The following is a 23,074-nucleotide window of genomic DNA, read 5'->3' on the forward strand; positions in this document are numbered from 1 at the left end:
AAAAGTGCAATTCTCATAAGCATACAATATTTGAGTAAATGGAAACCTATGTTTTCTTTATGCCCTGCATTTCTGTTTCCTGAAAATAAGATTAATGCCAAGTACTGGGAGGTCCCTGCTCACATGCCCATTGGCCTTCAAGCCATAGTAGACATGGAGAGATTAGGAAGGAAACAAGAGAGGTTCTTGAAGAACAGCACTTCAAAAACCAGTTCTTGGGCTCTGACCTTAAGATTCTGATTCCATGTGCATTCCTGGAGTTGACTCAGAAAGCTGAGGGAGGGATTCAGTTTAGGTCAGGAATCGTACCAAACAACAATAAAAATAATTACCTTAGCTTTGGGGTAGGAGTATAGCTCCATGGTACAGCACTTGTTTAGTGTATACAAAACCCTGTGTTTGAGCCATAACATTGCCAATAAAAGAAAAATAATAGTATTTGGTAATAGATATGCTATGATAATGACATTATAATCCCTACTGAAATGGCAAACACTACCACACAAATGTACTAAGTTAATACATATCAATTAAAAATAGAATGTAGTTTTCAAAAATGGTTCTACTCTAGAATATCTGAAATTAAGCCCCAAAGTTTATGTCTTAAAAAGTGCTCAGGTTAAGTCTTGGGAAGAAGGTTTAGGCCCACATATCAAGGAGCAGTGCTGTAGACAAGGCCCCATGTTTATGACTACTATGGGACTGTATATCCACATAGATCCTTTGTGAGTATCTAGAATATCCTACTACATTTTTCATCCAATACCACAGCCTAGCAAAAGAGCAACATTTATTTATTTGCCGTAATGATCCCACCTCTCCCTGGTAGCCGGTGCAGCTGTCCAGCCTCATGGAAGAATATTGTATTGCATATCACTAGCCAATGAAACACCAAAATTCAAAGTAGTTTCTGATGATGTTCAATGCTTCTGCACTAATATAAAGTTGCAAAACTGGAAATGAAGCAAGCATGGTAAGTTAAGAACTATTCTGAGGACTGCAGTGCTACCTTGACTTACCCTTTCACGTCTGTTTCCCGTTTTGAACTGATATGGTCACCATTCATTATTGAGAGATGATTCTCAGAGCACTGAACCATCATTGCTGATCCACTACTGTGCTTTGGCTGAGTGCGTGTGATGGAAAATTGTGCAAGGTGTGGCTACATTAGAGAGTTATTTCTCAACTTCTCCCTGAAATGACAAACTGACTTTGAAGATTTGTGAAACAGATTAGCTGAAACAACTGAATTACTGGAATTTAGTACCTGTTATCCAGAACCAGTATGCCAGAGGCTCCAGAGCTTTCTATGGCAGTGTGTTAATTTGAAACTGCTGGGGTCCAAACCCTGCCTCTCTACTTACAGCTTATTATCATAGCAAAGTAACTTAACTTTTCATCTTGGTCTACATGAGCTAGTTCCGGGACAGGCTCCAAAGCTACAGAAAAACCCGGTCTCGAAACAACAACAACAAAACAAACAAAAAGAAACAAAACTTTTCTAAGCCTGCGGGTTTCACCATCTAGAAACTGACAGGTATATGGCAATACGTAACTTCTACGCCCTTGATAGAACACTTAACTAATTGATTGAAACAACCAGCACAAAGACTACATATATATATATCTTTTTTTAGGTTAGTGCCACAAAACCACTGTGACAGTGTGGGTAGTTTCCAACGTCTGTTTGAAGAAAAAGAGTGAGTAGAAGTAAACAATCTCTTCTATTTAGACAGTTCAAAAGAATTACTGCAACCCACTTGACTTGCCAAGGGGCTTGGTCAGTTGAAGGTTCATAACCGTTCATTTTCATGACACAAGTCTCATAGCTCTGATCCTTCCCTTCCCAGGCCCTGGATGGATTGGAGGCAGAGCAGCCCCCAACAGGTGTTTTCTGGGCACGGTAGCCCTCGGGTTCTCAGGGTTGCCCCGCCCGCGGTGCGGACCGCGGAGGATGGGGCCTGAGCGTGAGTCTGCGCGGCCACGTGACGGCCGCTATAAGAGCGGCGGGCTGCGAACTCCCGCCCTCCCCGCTAGCCGCGGTCCTTCCCCGGCACCCGGCTGCTCCGACCCACCCGGCCCTCCGCACTATGACAGGTACGCCTGCGTGACCGGCTTCCGCAGCTTTGCTGCGCCGGGGAGCTCCGGGCAGCTCGGGAGCCGCGGGAGTCTGCAGCTGCCGGGGCTGCTGAGCCAGCAGCCTGCAGAGCGGCTGCTTCCGCCTGCTGAGTCCGGGGAGGGCCTGGCGGGGTGGGGCCGATGCGGGGCGCGGTGGGGTCGTCCGGAGCCCTGACTTCGGGGCTCCCGAGTCAGGGAGCTGCTGGCGTCCTGCGGGAACGCCAGGCTGCGGCCCTGCTTTGGCCTCCGCGCGGAGCCTATTTTTAGGCCTCTGGGGCCGGGTGCGGCCACACAGGAGCCGGCTAGCGCTCTGAGCAGGCCCTGGTGCCACTTGTTGCTTTGCAAGGTTTCTGGCCCTGGGTGAATGTGCCCCCACGACTGGGCACATAGAGGTAATTGATTCTTCCACGCACTTTAAGGTGTAGCCTGGGCTATGACAGCGACTGACCTGCCATCTGAAGGTTAAAGCACCTCGCTGTCATTGGTCTTTCCCTTCCGTTTGTAGGATTAGCTAAATTTGGTGTTTATAACATCTGACCTCTTCTTTTATTAATTTAATCTGGGAAAGCAAAACATTGTCACCTGTAACTTCTGAATCCTATTTATATAAAACTTTTCTCCACCTCCTGAATTCGGGGCCACTTTGGGTTTAAAGCCTAATTCATTGTGCTCAGATTAAGTACTCTTGGGGCAAAATGTTTTTGAATCATTAGTGTCTCCAAATGTTTTGAAGATAACAGAAGCAAGTACAGGCCGAGGTTGACATGAGCTTCATCTGTGATTACAGAATTACTGGAGCTGGGAATTCACAACTTTCTACATTTCAGTTATGTGATGGCTTGTTCTGAAAGTTGGCCTCGCAGTATGAGTAAAAATGGCTCTCAGGTCAGCTACTGGGGGATGCGCTGGCCCACCAGACAGCCTACAACACTCTCCCTGCTCAGATGAATTTTCATTGCTTCTAACTTCTACACTGGAAAATGAGTAAGGGAAAATGAGGAAACCTGAGTCAGAGAGTGACAGTGACAAAATCTCCTAACTTTCTTCTTGACAGGACCACTGCCAGAGTTTAACCAACTAATGTTAAAATCCCCTTAGATCACAGGAAAAGCCTGGAAAAAAATCTTAAAGTCTGGTATAATGAAGATTGTTCAGAGGGGGAAAGAATACGTGTTTGCCTCCAACATGCTGGGTCTTTGGGGAAATTGGCATGTATGTTCATGTCTCTGTTAGGGGAGCAAGAGAATATGGGAGAGGGTAGCATATGGCTCATTGTCCCAAAGAAGTGGAGCCTGGCTATGGTTCATACCTGTAATTTAGTACCTGGGAAGAAGAGGCAGGACAAATGCTTGGTCTATACAACTAGGCCCTATCTCAAAATAATCAGGGATGTAGCTTGTTGGTAGAACACTTGTGAAATATGTAGAATTCAGAAGCATGGGGATTGGATCCTTAGAGAAGCATGGGAGTGAGAGGAAAGGGAAGAGAAGAGAGGAGAGAGACACAGGAGACAGCAAGAGACAGATTTGTTAGAGCTTGCCTCTAAGCTCACCAACAGTGATTGGTCACTAAGAGACAAGGCTACTGTGGGAGGCTCACTCTAAGCAGAAGCTTAGTTACTTTCTGGGGTGGTAGGTAATAGAGCTCTTGCTTGGGTGAAAATACCACTCATCAGACCTTATAGAAGAAAGGACATAAGCTTTGTGATCTCCTCATTACCAGTTTCCTAAGCTTCACCCTGTGTTAAACTACAGTTTAATCTAAGAATTTGTCTAGACTCTAACTGGGATTTGAGTTTTGTGGTTGATGAGCCTCTTGAAGGTTATCTGGCATTCCTGCTAAACTGCAGTCTTGGCCTATTCCTGGATGGCTGCTTGAGTTGTCCCACTAAAGGGACTGCTGCCTCACTAACACAAAAAGTTGACCTCTGAGGAGATTATTTTGCTGAACTATTATTTGAAAGTAGACCTGGGGAAAAACTTTTTCTAGCTGAGATATGGTTCTTTTTCTTTGTATTAAGATCAGGCCTTTGTGACGCTGACTACAAATGATGCCTATGCCAAAGGTGCCCTTGTCCTGGGCTCATCTTTGAAACAGCAAAGAACTACCAGGAGGATGGTTGTACTCATCACCCCACAGGTCTCAGAATCCATGAGGTGAGGATTCCCTGCCTGTCTCTTTGCCATTAGGGTACTAACATCCTTTCCCTATTTCTGGAATCTGTGGTCACTAGGGAGCTGAACACTAGGTAGACACAGATATGTGATGCTAGGCTAAAGACTCCTGAATTTGAAATCTCTTCTTAGCTTTTGGGAGATGTTCCAGGATTCCTCCTGGGAAGTGTCATTCTGGCCTCTGTCTTCCTAATTCTATTTGGGAATGAGAGAACTTCCCCCTCATTAAGTCTTCTGAGGGTGAGCCTGCCAAATTATGTCTGTTATCTCTACTTGCACTCCTTTCCCCAAATGAAGCTAGAATTGCATTGTTTCCCGTAAAGAAGGAGATCTTCAAGTAAGATTGAACAATTTTCTCCACTTTCAGCTGACATTTGTCACCTGATGATCTTTACATATGCTAGAATAAAATCCTTATTAGGCTTTCTGAAACTATTACAGAATTTTTTAGGAGACACACCGAGAAGTACAAGCTGCTTACTTATTGATTGGGTTAGTTCCTTTTGATATTTAGAATTCAATTTTGTGATATTTGGGTATTAACTTTAAAAATATCTTGGTGTGCCAGCAGCATTGTTTAATGTTACTTTGACAGTTACCTAGCCTTCTTAAAAATCGAGAATACCTTACATTTTAAAAACAAGATGTTATACATATGTGCATATGCATGTATATGTATCTTCCACATTAATGACACTGATTTTAAATAGCTCTTGAAAAGTGTCCAGAAAACTTTCTTCTAATATTTCCATTATTGAGAACTGTGTAACATCCAGATTTAATCTTGAATCCCACTACCGTGATCCCCTGAAGTCATTGGTACCACTGATCATTGTTAAAAAGAAAAAAAGAACAAGTTTACTTTGTGAAGTAAAATGTATTTTTAATCTAACGTGAGAGGTAAAATGCAACACCAGTTTTCTTCTGTGAATATGTTAAATGTTTGTATCATTTATTTTTCCTCTAGGTGTTGTGCCTACTTGATTAACTAAAGACATGCAAACCTGAGTTCAATCCTCAGCACCGCTCTAAAAATCTGGGCATAGTGGTGCATGGTGGTGGTGCTAGTCTGTAAGTCTGTAATCCCATCACCAGGCAGAGAGAGGTGAATCCTTGGACTTCATTAGCCCCCTGTCCTAACCTAGTCAGTAAGTCCCAGATCCCAATGAGAAAAGATTTCTAAACAAAATAAAACAAGGCAGATAGTTCCTGAGGAATGATTCCCTAGATTGACCAATGAGTTCCACATATACATGCTCTTGTGTGCGTTCACTCAAATACAGAGCACACACACACATACACACTTTTAGGTAATTTTGAACATTGAAAACTCTTAAATCTCACAGGCCAAAATGAGTCAATTATGACCAAGTAAGTGCTAAACACTTATTAAGAGCAGTTACACTGTGTTCCAAAACGAAGATCTCATAGTTAATCCTTTTAATCTCCCTTGCAACAGTCTTCTAGTATGGGTTTTTTTTTTTTTTTTTTTTTTTTTTTTTTTTTTTTTTTTTTTTTTTTTTTTTTCTGTGATAAACACCAGCACCAAAAACAACTTGGAGAGGAAAGAGTTTATTTTGACTTACAACTGATAGTCCATCATGAAGGGAAATCAGGGTAAGACTTAAGGGCCCTGGTGACAGGAACTGAGGCAGAGGTTATAAAGGAACTCTGCTTCCTAGCTTACTTCTTAGCTTGCTCACTCAGGATGACCTTGCCCAAGGTTGGCACCACTTACAGTGGCCTGGACCCTCCCACCTCTACTAGCAATCAAGAAAATGCCCCTACAGACTTGCCTAGAAGCTAGTCTAATAGAGACATTTTCTCAATTGACATTCTCTCTTTCCAGATGACTCTAGCATGTGTCAAACTGACAAAAAAAACAAAAATCAAAAAAAAAAACAAAACAAATCTAAGCAGTACAGACACAGGAAATTATTGGTTTATTACTCTAGGAGAAGTGATTAGTTATAGGCTTTATCTCATATACTATATGGCCATTATCCAGCACCATTTATTTAAAATATGCAAAAGCCAGTCAAGCCAATTCCAATAAAATGTCGCTGTCAAACACATGGACTTTTACAGAGATATACTCCTAAAAATGTTGCTCACATTTTTCAAAGGTATTTTCACAGCATGCCAGGTATTCAGTGACACAATAAGAAAGAAAATTCTTTTGTGATAATTTCTTAAGACAAATCGAACCTTAAACAGTTTCATTACTTCATGGATTTAACTATATGTGCACATGAACATAGATGTTCTGGGGTGAATCAAGACATATTTAAGGGATACAGTATATGATATGCCAGAGCCCACAAATGAATCTGTTCCACTTTGACTAAAGGTCAGAGAGTTCAGACCTATTCTTGCTCCTTCAAGGTTACACAAAAGAACAGGATGCTTATCCTACAGTGTGGATACAGGATGTTTTGCTTTGACAAAAGGATATTTTGACTTAGGATATGATTACTTCTTGTTTTGAGAGGTGAGGAGGAAATTGCTTTGTTTGTTCTATCATGCAAGGGAGTGTTTTGCCTTCCCCCCTTTTTGATTGGGGTATATAAGAACTTTGAATAATAAACTTGAGATGGGTCACAGTATTTACTGGATGCCCTCCTGACTCTGTTGTCTCTTATCTATTTTCTTCCTCAATCCACACTCCCCTCCTCTAGAAAGTATGGACCCTATAAGGCTGGACCCAACACCAATGACAAAGCACCTGAGTGTCTTATGATTGATGGGTAGGGCTGTAATGGAATAGTCTTAGAGTAAATAGGTCATGTGCTTTGAAAAGATTCTATGTGACATTTTCTGGAATTTATTTTTGCAGAAAAATTTTAGAGACTGTCTTTGATGAAGTCATCATGGTAGATGTCTTGGACAGTGGTGATTCTGCTCATCTAACTTTAATGAAGAGGCCTGAATTGGGCATCACACTGACGAAACTCCACTGCTGGTCACTTACTCAGTATTCCAAATGTGTGTTCATGGATGCAGATACTTTGGTGAGTGTGACTTTAAGGGTTGAAAGGATATGCATAATAATAGAGACCCGTCACTCATTTGCGAAATACTGTCAAGACTTAAAACCACTATTATAAAAAGTGTCAAGGATTGAAGGATTGAAGTAATCTCAGGCTGCCTTACATATGTAACCATCTTTTGTGTTGGGTGACAGGGAGAACCTAGGAAGGTGTGCATAAGCAAAGCATTCTTGTAATGTTTTTATTTGTTTTTCTCTTTCTTGAATCAGGTCCTCTCAAATATTGATGATCTTTTTGAAAGAGAAGAATTGTCAGCAGCACCAGATCCAGGGTGGCCTGACTGCTTCAATTCTGGAGTCTTTGTCTATCAACCCTCAATTGAAACATACAACCAGCTGTTGCGCCTTGCTTCTGAGCAAGGTAGTTTTGATGGTATGTATCTGCTATCATGTATTTGATAAGCTATTAGTAAGACCCCTTTTTCTGACACACACACACACATGTACACAGACTCAAGCACATTTTTTTTGTGAATGCATCAGAGTAACATAAACAAAAATAGAGAAGTTTGTTTGCTTTGTTTAAGACAGAGTCTCACATTGTCCAGCCTGATCTCAAATTCTTTGTGTAGCCAAGAATGACTTTGAACTTCTCATCCTCCTGTTTCTACCTCCCCAAGTGCCATTCATCACCACAACTGGGTTTGCTGCTCAGTGGTGGGATCAAATCAAGCTTCTGTCATGCTAGGTAAGTACTTTTCCAGATCCATGTAGATGCCTTAAGTGACTTATTTTATCTAAACTAGAGTGAGGTTTGGAATGACTTCTGTCTTAGGGCTAAGGTCAAGCACAGTGGCAGCTTGCTTTTCTCAATCCCCAACACTGAAGAAAGAAAAACAACTTCTGTTTTTTTTTTTTTGTTTTGTTTTGTTTTGTTTTGTTTTGTTTTTTCGAGACAGGGTTTCTCTGTGGTTTTGGAGCCTGTCCTGGAACTAGCTCTTGTAGACCAGGCTGGTCTCGAACTCACAGAGATCCGCCTGCCTCTGCCTCCCAAGTGACAACTTCTGTTTTTAAACCTGAGTATAATACCAAAGTGTTTGGCAGTCATTGCTAACAAGAATCCAGTGTTATGTCTGTGAGAACATAAAAAACAGCCTGATAATTTGGTAGCCATTCTTTAGTAAGTCATTAAAAACAAATTTTATATGAATAATTTCTACATTTCTACTTCCAAAGTGTCATTTTTTTCTAAAAGTCTATGTATTAAGCAAAATGGTATCTGCTTGAGTGTATACTAAGTGCATAATAACTATATCTATGGCTGTATGTGGTATAGGCCTCTGTGGGGGTCTCTGAAAACCCCCGGGCAGGCAGTGTAATCCAAATGAGGCAAGAAGAAAATCTGGTTCAAACTTCTAGAGTGTTGACAATTGGGTAGTTTATTTTAGAAATATTAATTAGAGTGCAATTTAGAAAAATATTTCCTGATATAACACAATTCTATATGCACAATGAGGCATAGTTACATTGAAACTCTTTTTAAAACACTGTCATTTATCCATGAAGATGGGTTCTGGAGATAGGCTAGATGTGTGATCTTAAGGCTATAGGAGAGGAACTGGTGTGGTCTCAGTCATGCAAATACAGTAGTCACTTTGTATCAGAAATTTGACACTGGCAGAGTTGTAAGCAGGAAACATGATCATGGCCAGAAGCCTGCGCACTGTAGCAGACCCCCGCTCCAGAAGCTTCTTTCTTTCTCTTCTAAGAACATATCTTGGATTTGAAGTAAATGAGCGTTTCAGAATAAGCTGAGCTAGCCTTTCTCATTATAATTCAGCCCCGGGTATCAACAGAAGATTCATTTTTGAGTCTTGGGAGCTGGCTTAGTAGGTAAGAACCCGTGCAATGCAAGCATAAAGACCTGTGTTCGAATTCCCAGCTACCATGTACAAGATTGGTCTGTGATTTCAGTGCTAGTGGTTGAAGGTAGATATACAAAGATTCATTTTTGTTAATTAGTTATAAAAGTTAAAAAATCTGAAATGTCTCAAAGGTTAAGCTGAAAACTTGTTAAATTGTTGAAGTCAAGCTTGAAACTTCACAGTATTTCAAATTATACACAATAAGACTGGTTTTGTTTTTTTCTTCATAGAGATCAAATTCTGTATAGTAATTTGCCTGAAGATTTGGGATTTGCAGCTATTTGTAATTTCATTGCAAAGAATACAGATAATTTAAATTTCAGTCTTGTTTCACTATTTGGCTTATGTACATCCTGAGCTAGCAGTTTTCAACTAGGAATGATTCCACATAGTACCTCCTGTTCCCCACCCCCCACCTCAAACAAGGGATGTGTGGCAACTTCTGGATTACTTGTTTTCTTGGGACAGGGAATCTCATGTATCTAAACTAGTTACATAGCCCATCCTGTCTCAGCATTCCAGCTTGTTGTTGGTTGTCACAGCTGAGCAAAGCCTGTGCTACTGGCATCTGAAGGTTAGAAGCTGATGCCACTGCTGAATAGTTTGCAGTGCATAGGACAGCACCTCACACTTAACTATCCAACCCACCATATCAACAGTGCTGAGGTTAAAAAGCTTGTTCTATGTCCGTGTCTTACACACTGTACCTGGGAGAAGTCCAGCCAGGCTGGGGAGATTGATCATTGGGTAATGTGCTTGCCCTATAGTCATAAAGACCCGAGTTTAGTTTCCCAAGGCATGTAAGGAGCTAAGGGGAATTTAGAGTGCTGGGGTGTTTCTGTAACCCCATCAATAGGGGGATTAGAGACAGGAGGATCTCTGGAACTTATTACAGGCTAGCCTAGTGTAATTGATGAGCCTCAGGATCAGAGAGAAGAGACCTAGTCTCAAAAAAGGAAAGGTGGTAAGCAATTGAAGAACATCCCAAATGTCAGTCTTGAACCTCCATATGCACATGTGCATACCCATACTAGCAAGTCACGAGAGAGAGAGAGAGAGAGAGAGAGAGAGAGAGAGAGAGAGAGAGAGAGAGACAGACAGAGACTTGTTTAAGCAACTTTAAGAAAATATTAACTGTTCACTGGGTCCAATAAATGAAAGGGTGTCACTTTACTGATTTGCATCTAGCTGCTATCATTTTCCCATCATGAACAGAATGGAAAGGTGGTAATATTCACATTTAGAACATTTCTTCTCCTTACACTGAAGACAGTTGTGTTTGCAAAGAAAGAAGGGAGTGATTTTAGCAGAACTCCACTGTGTGTCTTAACTTTTGCTTTAGGTGAAGCTCTTTCCACTTCCTTTACTCTATTTGAAGGAAATTTAATCTTTCCAGAAAGCCAGCACAATCACTGTCAAGTTCTGAAAAAGAATCAGATTCTAAAACATATCTGATGGCCTGCCAGCTGCCTAAAAGTCACATGATTTTCATCATATAAAAAGAATCTAGCTTCTAATGTTGTGGCTGAAAGTTTAGCTGCCAATAGTCACATGTCATACTGAATTATGCAGGGTACAACTAAAAGGAAATTTGTTAACAGCTGGAAACCAAGCTGCCCTGTACATTGTGGAGGCACTAGGAGTTGGGAGTTCGTTGTTAAGCAGCTTTCCTGTGTGCAAAGTGTTCTTCTGGGAGGTGCTTCTGCTTTTTCTGCAGGACCTGAACCGCTGAGATTCTCTCTGTTCTGCTAACATGGTTCATCATTTAACTGCAGCTTTGCAGACACTGGCTGCCTTTTCGCTTGCTCCTGGCAAGGGAATGAGTTTTTCCTGGTGTTAGAAGTGAAAAAGTTAAACAGTTGGCTGTTCAGCATGTTTAAATTCAATAGTAAACTAAGTAATCTTAACTAAAAAGCTTTTTCCACTTGAGCGGTGTGGATTTTTATGTAGTCTTTACTATTTACTACATAAAATGTCACTCCATTCTTAGCAGCTGGCCTGTCTCAGGTGTATTCACTTGGATCAGCACCTATTTGACAGTGATTAATGGAACTTATACCTAATACCAATAAAATATTTACTTATAAATAACAACCATCTGCTGGCAGTAACTATGATTTGTTTTGCATTTTAATATATTTTATAGTTTATAAAATTATTAATATATACATAAAATTTTAAAGATCTGTTTATTTTTTAGTGTATGAATGTTTTGTTCTGTATATATGTGTATCACATGTGTTTTTGGTGCCCAGCTGGATCAGAAGAGGTCATCAGATCCCCTGGAACTGGAGTTACTCATAGTTGAGAATCACTATGTGGGTCCTGGTAATTGAACCCAGGTTCTCTAGAAGAGCAACACATACTCTTACTAGCCATCTCTCCAGCCCAATTTATGAACACATTTTTAATGTTTTAAAATATTTTTGTTGCTGGGCATGATGGCACATACCATTAATCCAGCCACTCAGGAGGGATAGGCATACCTCTGTGACTTCAAGGGTAACCTTGTCTGCAGAACAAGTTCCAGATCAGCCCACACAGTGGAACTGTATCTCAGATTTTGTTGTTATTTAGGTGTCACGCCGTAGGTGTGGAGGCAAATGTTTTCAGATGCTCTTGTGTACATCTTCTGATACCCCAGGATTCCCCTTTCCATTTCTCATATCAGCTATCACAGAAAGTGTGTTAGCAGGTGATTGTACTTGTCTGAGTATCTTGGCAGTCTTGCTTAATCTTTTGCTCACATTCAAAAGATTGGAGCATGGTGTCCCTGACAAGTCACATGGGCTGATGATGGCTAAGCTTTTGAAGCTGCTTTTAAGCCCTTCTGATGACAAGGAATGTGCCTGCTATTCCTCTAATCACCAGCCTTCAGTCACATCCTCTACCAATTGCCTTTGGCCAGGAGAAGAATCCTAATATGGCAAACTATACTTGACTTCTCTTGTTTCTCCCAAGTGTCTGGAGTCTCAGAATTTAGAATTAGTGACTACATACCTCATTCACGACTAGCATCTAATTTTCCATAGAGGCAAGTCTTAAGTATTTTGTGTTTTTAAATTGTTTTGAAATTGCTTCTTCATTAAAGTTTTCTGAAAAGCTGGACAATACTGTGAAAGTCCATTAGATTTCAGAGGACAATACACAAGCATTTCATAGAAGATGAAGTTCAAGCCTATTAACAAAAGAGAAAGAGATCATGCAGCTGCAGGCACTCATCAGATGATGTGAAGCTGGTAGACTGAACTCTAAATCTGAAAGCAGTCTGCACAAATTCTGGAATGTACTTTCTTCCCCTGTGGCTCTAAAGACTTCTAAATTAAGGCTGCTTGTGTATCTGTATGTGTTAGTTTAAAAACTCAATACAACAATTCATATTGTTCAATCTGGAGCCCTATTGTTTATTTGTTTAATCTTGATACTTGCTTTATTTATTATAACCAAAGTACCCTACACTTGTAATTTATATACTGGAACTTGTGTTTATAATAAATTTTGGAGGAAGTAGAGAATGCATTTTCGTGGCAGAATATTAGGTTTGATTTTACTTAAAGCTGAATTTAGGATCTGTAGGAAAGTTAATATCCCTGCAGGTTCTCAATTCTCATTGATATCCTTAGAGTCTGATCATGTTTTAAAATGCTTTCCAGATTTGGTGTACCTTATCTAATCTTTGTAGTTAATCTGGATTTATACTGTATTTAGTTCCCAAAAACAGTGGATTGAGACATTTCAAAATAAATAAGTACATATATGTCTTTTCTTAAGAGCTGTTTTTTTTCTTCCTTCTACACTTGAGCCATTTTCTTAGTCATCTGTCTGCCGTTAGCTTTGTAACAAGGGGAAATGAAGGACCTGTGAGAAACAGAAGGAGGAACTAACATGTTATAGCCTGCAGACTCTCAATCTAGCTATTTTACCTTCTCATTTCTCTACAGTACTGTGAGGGATGCACCTTGGGCCCTGCCATCTAAGTAGCAGTGGGAATCCACCATGTTAAAAGTTCAGAACAGTAGCTTGCCTATTGGCTCTGAGCTGGTCTCAATGCCAAGGCTGACCAGATTTTGTCAAATATGACTCAGTGTGCAGAAGAAGGAAGAGAGGACTATTGCTGTTGATTTGTTTGTTTTGTTATGTTTCTTTCCCAATTATCCCATACTATAACATTCTCTGGAATAAATTCCAGAGAAACAGAAAAATAGTTATTATCTTACCCATGTTATGGATTAATTACTTAAAATTCACTTTTCTGAGTAGACAGAGCTTCTAGTGCCTTTGTAATTTTATAGAAAAAGTGAAAGAGATTCAGGTCTTCTGTAGCTGTGTTCCTTTCACTCTGATCTGCACAGCCCAAAGAGACTGTCATTCAAAATCAGCAGCTGTCAGCAACTTCCTGCTGTTTTTGGATATTACTGCTCTCACCTGCATTTCTATAATGGGTTCATTCACTCGATATTTCAAAAATTATTTTAACCTTTAATATAAGCAGGATACCAAGTTGAAGAAGCAAGAATAGTCCTAAATAGCACAGGTTTTGATTTTGGTCTGTCTAAAATGTGGGTGGTTTGGCAGATAGTTATGCAGTCATGATTCTGTCAGGATCAGCATGCTAAGGAGACTCTGGACCTGGAGGCCCTGCCTCAGACTGGGAATGTGTAATTCTTGCTAACATCAGTGTCTTTTGACATTTATATATTTTTGTCATTAAGAATCTTTTTACTTTTTTAAAAATTTTTTACAGTGGAAAGAGCTATAACATGAGTTGTTAAATTAGTTTTTCTTGGTTTAAATGGGTTGATGCTGGTGAAATGCAGGAATGCCTAGGCCAAGTGCCTGGATTTTCCTAAGTCATGTAGGGTTAATCCATTGTTGTCGGGTAAACCTCATATCTCCAGTAGCCATAGCACTTACTGAGTATTTCAGGTTTGCCAGCATAATAGACACCACTGATTCATCACCTCAACTTTATTGCCCTTTGTCCTGTTTTCTGATGCCTTGGTGCTCCTCAGCTAATGAACTAGGTATGTTTTCAGGGCTCTGACAAAGCAGAAACTGCCTGTCGTGACCAGAGGCCACCAGCTAGCGGCTGGCCAAGGCAAGCAGCTCTGACTCATATTTCTCAAGCTCACAGTAGTCAGATTTGGACATGAGAATGCTAGTAAGACATTCATGGGATTTTTTTGATACTCTATATANATTTTGAAAATTACTTTTTATTTTGTGTTCATTGGTGTTTTACCTACAGGTTTGTCTATGTGAGAGTATCAGTTCTTGCAGTTACAGACAATTGTGAGATATATGTGGGTGCTGGGATTTGGGTCCTGGGTCATCTGGGAGAGCAGTTAGTACCCTTAACCAGTGAACAATCTCCATGGCATAAATAGGCAGTAAAAAAGTCAAGGATGTAGCTCAGTGATACAATGGTTTCCTGAAGAACATAAGATGTTGGGTTTGATCCCTACATATGCCAACAATCAAACAAAACCAGTGTGAGAAACAAAGTGTTTTTCTAAAGTTCAAAATAAGAGCAACTGCTTATATTGTCTGGGGATACATATGTATAATAACTGTGAGCTTCATTTGCAATTATAACTTAAAGTTACCATATCGGAAGGGCAATGAAATTGGATGGGTGTGCCTTCACAGAAGGCAATATTCATGCTCTCGTGGATAGTGAATGTGTAGGGTTCTATTATTGATTTGTTCTATTATTTATATGTATACTTTTCTGTTGGTAGTAAAAGGAATACATAAAGAATGCTTTAAAAGGTCTTAGGATAATTCTCATTCCTACTCTTGTGTATTGATATTTTTGGGTTACAAAAATATAAAAAAAAGAGGGATAAACATCTATAACCCATCAACCCCCTAATATAATGGCTTGTTCTGTTTTTTTTAATTCCTATATGTTTAATGTCTCTGTCTTCATTATAACTACAATGCATGCAGCTATGTATCTTTATAATACACAGTGGACTGATGGTGGTTTATTGGTATAATAATAACTATGAGTGAGCAGCTTAATTTACTCTCCCTCCATGGTATGATGGTATTTCATCTTCTCTGATGTGGAATGTCTAGAAGATTCTTGCATTAGTTCAGGAAATAGTTTTCCAGGGTTTAAGACATTTGAGGGATGACAATGATAAGCAAAAAGAGCCAAACTCTTTGTCTTTATGGAATTTAGAATCAAAGGACTAACAGTTTATTACTGTATTTTGCAATTTTAATTACATTGACCCTTGTTAAACTTTTGTATTTTTGTAGTTTATTCTACATTATTTTTATTTTGAGTGAATTAGAGATTCACATCCTGTTGTAGGAAATAATAGAGATTCCCTATACCCCTCCCCATTACCGTCAGTGACAACCTTCTATATAACTATAATATAATCCTAAAATAAGGAATTAACATTGATTCAGTACATCACAATTATTCCAGTTTCATCAATTTTACTTATGCACTGACTTGTATGTCTGAATAGATGCATTTCTATCCCATTTTACTACATGTGTACCTTGTGAGCACTACCACAGTTAAGAACAGAACAGGGCCCCTCGTGATACTCATAAAGCTTCCTCTCTGTTCTCTTTTGTCATTGACAACCACAAATATGTCCTCTATGGTTTTATCACTCCATGGAGGTTATGTAAGTGGAGTCATGCTGGTTTTCACTCAGCATAGTTTTCTTGAGATGCATCAAGTATCCTATGCATCAGTAGTTTGCTACTTTGTTCTGAGTGACATTTTATTTATGGTTATATTTATGTACATGCTGAATGACATCTGGGCTATTTCTAGTTCTTCCCTATAATAAATAAAGCTGCTATGAACATTTCCTCAGTCTTTGTTTAGAGACTTAGAAAAGAAACTTTGTAAGACTGCATACCCCTGTCCTTGGACATCAGTATCTGTTTTGCTCTCATTTTTGTGATCTTTCTGAAAAACAAAGTAAGTCCCTGAATGGTGTAGTTACTGGTTTTAATGTTCTGTGCCTCATAATACATGCTTGTCTATATAGATAGGAACATCTTTTGTATTGCTCTTTTATTGTGGAGTTTAGGGATACTATTGACCAAGGGCCTGTTCTGGAAGCTGTGAAGCCCAAGGTCCAGATGAAAGTAGATTGTCTATAGAGAGCCAACATTCTGCTCTCACATGCTGTCTTTCTGAAGTAACCTGAAATAGTGGGTGGGGAGAAAGGCCGCCTGGACCACTCTTTTATGATGTAAATTCAGTTTTTCTTGGAGATTAGGGTTTCAGCATGTATGTTTGGGAGCCATAACCATTCAATCCATGTATCTTTGAAATAGTGAAGCATATTCTGTTACATTTCTGATTTTTGTTTTAGTTGTTTATTGAGGAATGGGACCTGTCTGAGGTTCCTATAGTTCCAGTTCAGAGAACACATTCCATAGATGTTCACTAAGTGAAAGCCATTGATTTGTCAATTGGATGGATGGCATTTGGAAAAAACAAGATATACATAGTGGGGATTGGCACATTTGGATTTTAAATAAGAAGCTCAGATCTTACTGATCTCTTAAAGTTACTCAGATATCCATAGCTTTTTTTTTTTCTTTTCTTTTCTTTTTTTTTTCTTTTTTTTTTTTTTTGATTTTCGAGACAGGGTTTCTCCATAGCTTTTGGTGCCTGTCCTGGAACTAGCTCTTGTAGACCAGGCTGGCCTTGAACTCACAGAGATCCGCCTGCCTCTGCCTCCAGAGTGCTGGGATTAAAGGCATGCGCCACCTCCCCACCCCCCGGCTCTATCCATAGCTTTGAAATCTTCTAGTCCAAAGGAAACCAAATAGCACAGATAAACTGTTGGGCTTTCTGATGGTGAAAGAGAATACTGGAGCTTGACACAAAGCAGACCCAGGACAGGATAAAAATACACAGATGCTAGCTGCACACTTAGAATATGACTCATTTCCTCCACCATCTCCCATGTGCCTCCCCCAACAGAACCCATGTATCTCTCTGCATCACACTCACATACTCCATGTCTCCCCCACCACACACAGACACCTCATGTCTACTCAAGAACTCTGGTTCTATGTGTATTTTCTGAACTCTCAGAAAATAAAATATAAAAGTCAAAGGAAGATTGTATTTTGAGAGTTTTGTTTGTTTGCCGCCCCTGCTTTGCTTTTGTTTCTTTTTGAGACTCTATAGCCTAGATTGGCCTGGCAGGTAGACATTAAACTCAGAGCAATCCTACCTTAGCTTCCCCAATTGGGGAGCTAGGGGCAAAAGGTTGGGGTTCAAGGCAAAAGCCACCATGCCCCACTTATTTTCCTTTAAAATGAATGGCCCTGTCTTCACTTTTCAATGAACACATAGAGTCCGGCCCCAAGGGCTGGACAGGTACTTCATGGCTAACTGTAGCCACAGCCATGACTGGCTACTATTTGTCCAGACCAGGTAAGCAACACACCCCTGATGGTTTTTCATCATCATCCTCTTCTTCTTTTATCTTAGGGGAAAAGTCTAAAATCTCATCTGAAAACTGATATACTGTGATTCTTCTGAACTGTTCACGGCCTCAGAACCCCTTTACTTAGGTCTCTTCCATGTCTTTCTGTAGCCTCATGTTCCTGCCTTCCTCTGTGCTGTATGTGCTATTTCTACCCTGTCTACCTCTTCTTCTGATGCTTAGGTCTCCTGCATTTGTCAAGTACTCCCCAGTAGACCTCAGGTACAGCTCCCCTCTGGAAATTTTCTGAGCCCTACCCATGTACCCTTATAATGCTTGTCCGTTTTCTTCTGTGTCCTGACCCCATGTGTGATCATTTTTTAAACTTTCATTTGCTAGTATCAGCATGTTTGCACTACAAACCCTTGTGAAGACAATGGCCATATCAGTCTTATGCTTTGCCTCCATAGCACCTGGTACAATGTGTACATATGGTAGCTATACCTTAAGTATTTGTTGAAGAAAATCATTAAATAGCCATTTGCCACCAAAATTCCTAAAGGGTATAATTAGGAATTATTTAAAACAGAATTAGTATCTATTTTAAGGTTTCCATATATTTCTGTAAAATCCCTGCACTGCCTTAGAGGTTTACAAACTATAATAATTCTTTTCTGTTTGTTTTCTTTCAGGTGGGGACCAGGGCCTACTGAATTCATACTTTAGTGACTGGGCAACGACAGATATCAGGAAACACCTGCCATTTGTGTATAACCTGAGCAGCATTTCAATATACTCCTACCTCCCGGCATTTAAAGTGTAAGTGCAGACAGCTTAACTGTTGTCAGTTATGGTGAGCGCAGGGGAGTGGACTTTTGCCTTTTGGGGAAAAAGAATAGGTGGGTACTTTGAGGAAAGCTTGCTCTTGTAAGAAACATGGCTGCAATTTTGAGAGGCTTGATATTACCCACTGCTCTATACTTGAAGCATCCCAAAGACATTCTACCTTCTGGAACAAGGTTCCTCTCTGTTTTAGTTTGGAACACAGAACATGGAGTCCACAGACAAGGCATAAACCTATCCCCTGCACCATACTAGCTGCTGAGCTGTGATCTCCCTTCCCCCTCTCTCTCCCCTCATCTTTCACAAAGAGGATGCTTATAGTCCTCTCCAAAGTTTTTGTGTGGACTTAGAAGAGGCAGAAGAGGCAGCAGCTATTGTGATTGCGAGGGGGTGATTTGCAACTGACTGCACTCAGATCACATCCCGAAGTTGCCACTTAACAGTTACTAATTCTAGGCTCGAGTCTGACCTGTTCTGCTTCGTTGTCTCTATGGAATTATTGTGAGCACTGAGAGCTGTAACCATCAGGAATATGCCTGCACTGAACACAAAAGGTATTTTGTGCCACCCCATTGCAGTGTCTATCAAACTGTGAAGGCCTGAGACCTGTTCTTTAGCTTCTGACTCATCTGTGTTGAACTGAGAAGATGATTCAGACTTCTTGAGTAGGGGCCTGTCAGGGCAAAGATATGAGTGAGTGAGGCTCTTTTGAGAGTTGAGCTAGTCTTTCCCATCCCTGCATGGCAAAGGCATTCTTGAGTGAGCAGGACAAAGGGGGCATTTATCCCTCATATCTCGTTATCCAAATCTTCTCTGTACATCTTGCAGCACAGTAATGAGCACGTTTGGACTTTTTGTGTCAGGAATGTTTCCTTTTCAGTGCTTTTTGGGGAAGACTCTGTGAGCATCTCCAGATGAGGATTGTAAGTATTTTGTGGTTTTCTCTCACTGTTTCCTTGCATATCTCTGATAGGCAATCAATTCTTTCCTCCATCTATGATAAGATAGGCAGACTCTTAAATATACCCCTTTTCTGAATAAAGCAAGTAGATCAGGATTTAACATCACCAAGACCACAAATGTCTTTTCACTCCTTGGGCTTGTAAAACATAATCTGTGTTGTATGCCATTATGGATCTGGTTTATTTTAATCCTCATTGGCTCATAACTACTTCTGATACTTAAGCAGTATTCCTACAGAATGATAGGTTGGCCCCCAATAGCTGGATTTGTCTAGAGTAGAGCAGTTGCTACAATCCAACTGAAAAAATGAGTATAATAAAACCATGTAAGAGTAAAGAATTTTTATTGGCATGATCAGTACTCTGGGTTCTGTAGTGAGCAGGTGTTTTGCATGAATCTGACATCATCCATTTAGCTCCAGTTCCTGAACATGATGAACTTAATGTTCTTGAAGCTTCTGGTTCTCTGAGGCTTAGTCTAATCTGCTTTCCATCTTACTTGCCAGTGTCAGACAGATCCCACCTTTCTGGGACAGCTTGGTTTGCTTGAGCACTGCTTGTGTTTTTTACCACGGTAGCAGAGAGATTAGCCTTAGTGCTGGGGAAGAAGAAGGACTATTTTTGCAAGAGCTTTGGTCCATATTGCCCAAGAACCCCACTGTTTCATGTGCTCAAGTGAATTTCCCAAACACAGCTAGAGATCTAAATGGTCATAATATCCTCTTCCTGGTGCAGTGCATGATGTTGGCTCTGGCAAGATCCTTGATTTTTTGCCATTTCTGTAGAGTATATGGCACACTAAGGAAATCAGGATCAGTCATCCAATAGTCAGCTTTCAGGCTGACAGAGTTTATGCTACCCTAGGGTAGCTTGCCCTCAGTAGGGCCAGTTCTTCATTTCTGTCATATGACTGCTCAAAGTCACACCTTATCTCCTCTGACTGCTGCCTGGTTAGGAATGCTGAAACCGTACTTGAGAGCTCATTTTCCCTTCCCTCTGACTGAAAATGTTTTTGGTTTTCTTCCAGAGACTTAGCTTCATAGACATTTCCCTGTTTCCTTACATTGGGAAAGGGATAAAAAGATGTAGGTAGTTCCATTTCTTTTATATGTAAAGTTACTGTATCAACGCCAAAATCATTTTTTTAGACTAAATTAGCCTATCACAAAATCCTGGGCCACCATAGCTTTTTACAGAGAGACCTGTAAATCTGTAGCCCACATTGGGTTCAGAATGGCTGGTGCTCCCCTGGGCTGAGTAGCTCTGGCCCATGCTTGCCTCCTATAGTATACACACACACACACACTTTAAAAATGTGTACTATTGCGTATAATTTCAATTCAGATGGCCTCATGGGAATGGACCTATATTTGAGCCATGGAGTAGTAAGTCTAATGCCTTTCTGCATATCATCTGGCTAGGGAAAAAAAGGAAAAAGACTAAGGAGTTTCATCACCTTTTGTAAACATAGCTTCTGAAAACCGAAAGTAGCATATTTCAGAAGGTTCTATTTAGCATTATTTGAGAACAAAAATGCTTTCTTTGTTATTTTAAAGTCAATTTTTATTGTATGCATTAGGAGACAATTTGTAAATGTGTTTCTGGACAAAATATTGTTGTGCCTAGCATAATTTTAAGGTAGAGTTGGCTTTTTGTTTTGTTTTTGTTTTTGTTTCAAGACAAGGCTTCTCTGTAGTTTTGGGGCCTGTCCTAGAACTAGCTCTTGTAGACAAGGCTGGCCTCGAACTAACAGAGATCCGCCTGCCGCTGCCTCCTGAGTGCTGGGATTAAAGGTGTGCGCCTCCACTACCCAGCTTAGAGTTGGCTTTTAATTATAGCTTTTACATAATATAACATATGCATAGATATACACATACACATATGTGTATACATATATATTCAAATTAAATATATATGTATGTATATATATATATATAAATTTGAGTTCCACAGTGCATATGTGCATATGTGATATGTGTGTGTCAATGGGTTTAAAACTTGTTTTCTCTAATTAGAAAGCCTTTTTTATTCATATGGTAGAGACTTTGATTTGTGCATTGTACTAGGAAAAATACCATTAATCTTTTGAAAGTCACCATGTTGCTGCCAGTTTAAACTTCTTTTTAATCCACTGACTGATAGCTCTTTAGGTCATATCATGCTATATAAAACATGTCTAAAGCAAAGATATAGCATTACCTAGTATTGCTTTATACTACTGCAGGAACTTATTAGTCAAATTAGTTGACTAAAAATCTAATTTATAAATAATTTTCATACAAATAGTTTCACTTTCTCCTTTGACTTGAGTTCAGATATGACCTTAGATAGAGTATAGTGAAAAATGATAATTTCAGACTTTACTGCTTAAACTTGTCAGAGATTTTCATATATATTTCTTTTTAAGACTTGGGTTAAGACTTTCAAGATTTAGTATGGCTGAGTCCCAATCAGATATATTTTAAATCATATTTTTCTGAAATAATTTGATCCTTTAGCATCTAAAATTTCTTTTGTTTCTGGTTGATATTCCAAGGTCCCTGGGACACCCTTGTCTCAGGCTCACCCCATGACTGTTTTCACCAAAACTATAACAGGGAACTCTCTCTTTTCTTTTTACATTCCCATATCTTTACCTAAAATCCTAAAATGAGTCGCTTCTCCAGCTTTTTATTGATTTACTTCATCATTCATTTTCTTGGTGATCCTGGAATGTGTTTTGCATCAACCCTAATCCATTTGGCAACAGATTAAGTGTGCAGAGCTTCTTTACATGAGCTCAGTCCTGAAGAACCAAGGGGTGGCTGCAGATATCTTGATCCTTTTTTTTTTTTTTTTTTGATCTTTTTGTGTGTGTGTATGTTGTTAACTCACAGTGGACTTCAGAAGTCCCATTTCTCAATGTAACCTAATCTCTAAGTGTTTATCTCTGTTATCTCTGTTGGGTATTCTGCCTCTGATCTTACTGCTGCCTTCTCTACCACCCAAGTCTTCATCAACATGGAGAAAGTTTCTGTATCAGACTCAACTCAGCCTTTACGTGTTAGGTTTTGTTTGTTGTATTTTTTTAATGCTATTCTTCTTGAAAGCAAACATTAACATCTTGCACATGCTAGGTAAACAGTCCATTGCTATGCCACACTCTTTATGCTCCCAAACCAGCTTGAGGAGGCATTCCAGTAATAGGCAAAAAGGAGTGGAAAGAGTGAGATCTCACAGGCAGAACCATGGGTAAAAACTGACATCTGAATTAGAGAGGGGCTCATGGAAGGAAAAAAAAAAAACGATTAAATAGAAGATAAGCCTTTCTCACAAATCTTGAATTCTCAGGCTATATACTTATTTGTCTTGTATGTATCTTCCATTTGTGTTATGCAGAATTTTATTAAATTCTGTTGTCATTGTTTAAAAATTATGGAATTGCTCCCAGTACCACAATATAAAAATTAGAGAATTTCACATAAAACCTAAGCTTCAAGCTTCCTCTGAAAAATCAAGTATCTGGTGGGATGTCAGATATGACCATTGTAGTCTGTAGAATGCAAATGCTTCATTTCATAAGGTAGGAAGATCTTTGGGGATAGTTGTTGGAGGTATGCAGTTTGGAAGTGTGTATTGATATCTTAAGTGAAACTGGAAT

At 39.7% G+C, this 23,074-nt stretch overlaps 1 protein-coding gene across 4 annotated transcripts in view; it reads left to right on the top strand.

Moving 5' to 3' along the window:
- Positions 1–1,939: 1,939 nt before the first annotated feature.
- The window catches only part of Gyg1 (glycogenin 1), a 30,860-nt gene continuing 9,725 nt past the window's right edge, over positions 1,940–23,074 (top strand). For 2 of the 4 annotated variants that reach the window (XM_050125753.1, XM_050125756.1), the window contains exons 1-5: positions 1,973–2,097; positions 4,139–4,274; positions 7,129–7,303; positions 7,552–7,714; positions 18,322–18,448. In XM_050125753.1, coding sequence (XP_049981710.1) covers positions 2,091–2,097; positions 4,139–4,274; positions 7,129–7,303; positions 7,552–7,714; positions 18,322–18,448 — 608 coding nt within the window. In that variant the 5' untranslated portion in view covers positions 1,973–2,090. Of the gene's footprint in view, positions 2,098–4,138; positions 4,275–7,128; positions 7,304–7,551; positions 7,715–18,321; positions 18,449–23,074 lie in introns of all 4 variants that reach the window. The other 2 variants (XM_050125755.1, XM_050125754.1) reach the window with 2 other exon arrangements.

The sequence above is a fragment of the Alexandromys fortis genome, unplaced genomic scaffold, assembly GCF_014885135.2.
Source record: "Alexandromys fortis isolate MF-2015 unplaced genomic scaffold, M_Fortis_MF-2015_v1.1 scaffold_184, whole genome shotgun sequence".
NCBI classification, from domain to species: Eukaryota; Metazoa; Chordata; class Mammalia; order Rodentia; family Cricetidae; genus Alexandromys; species Alexandromys fortis.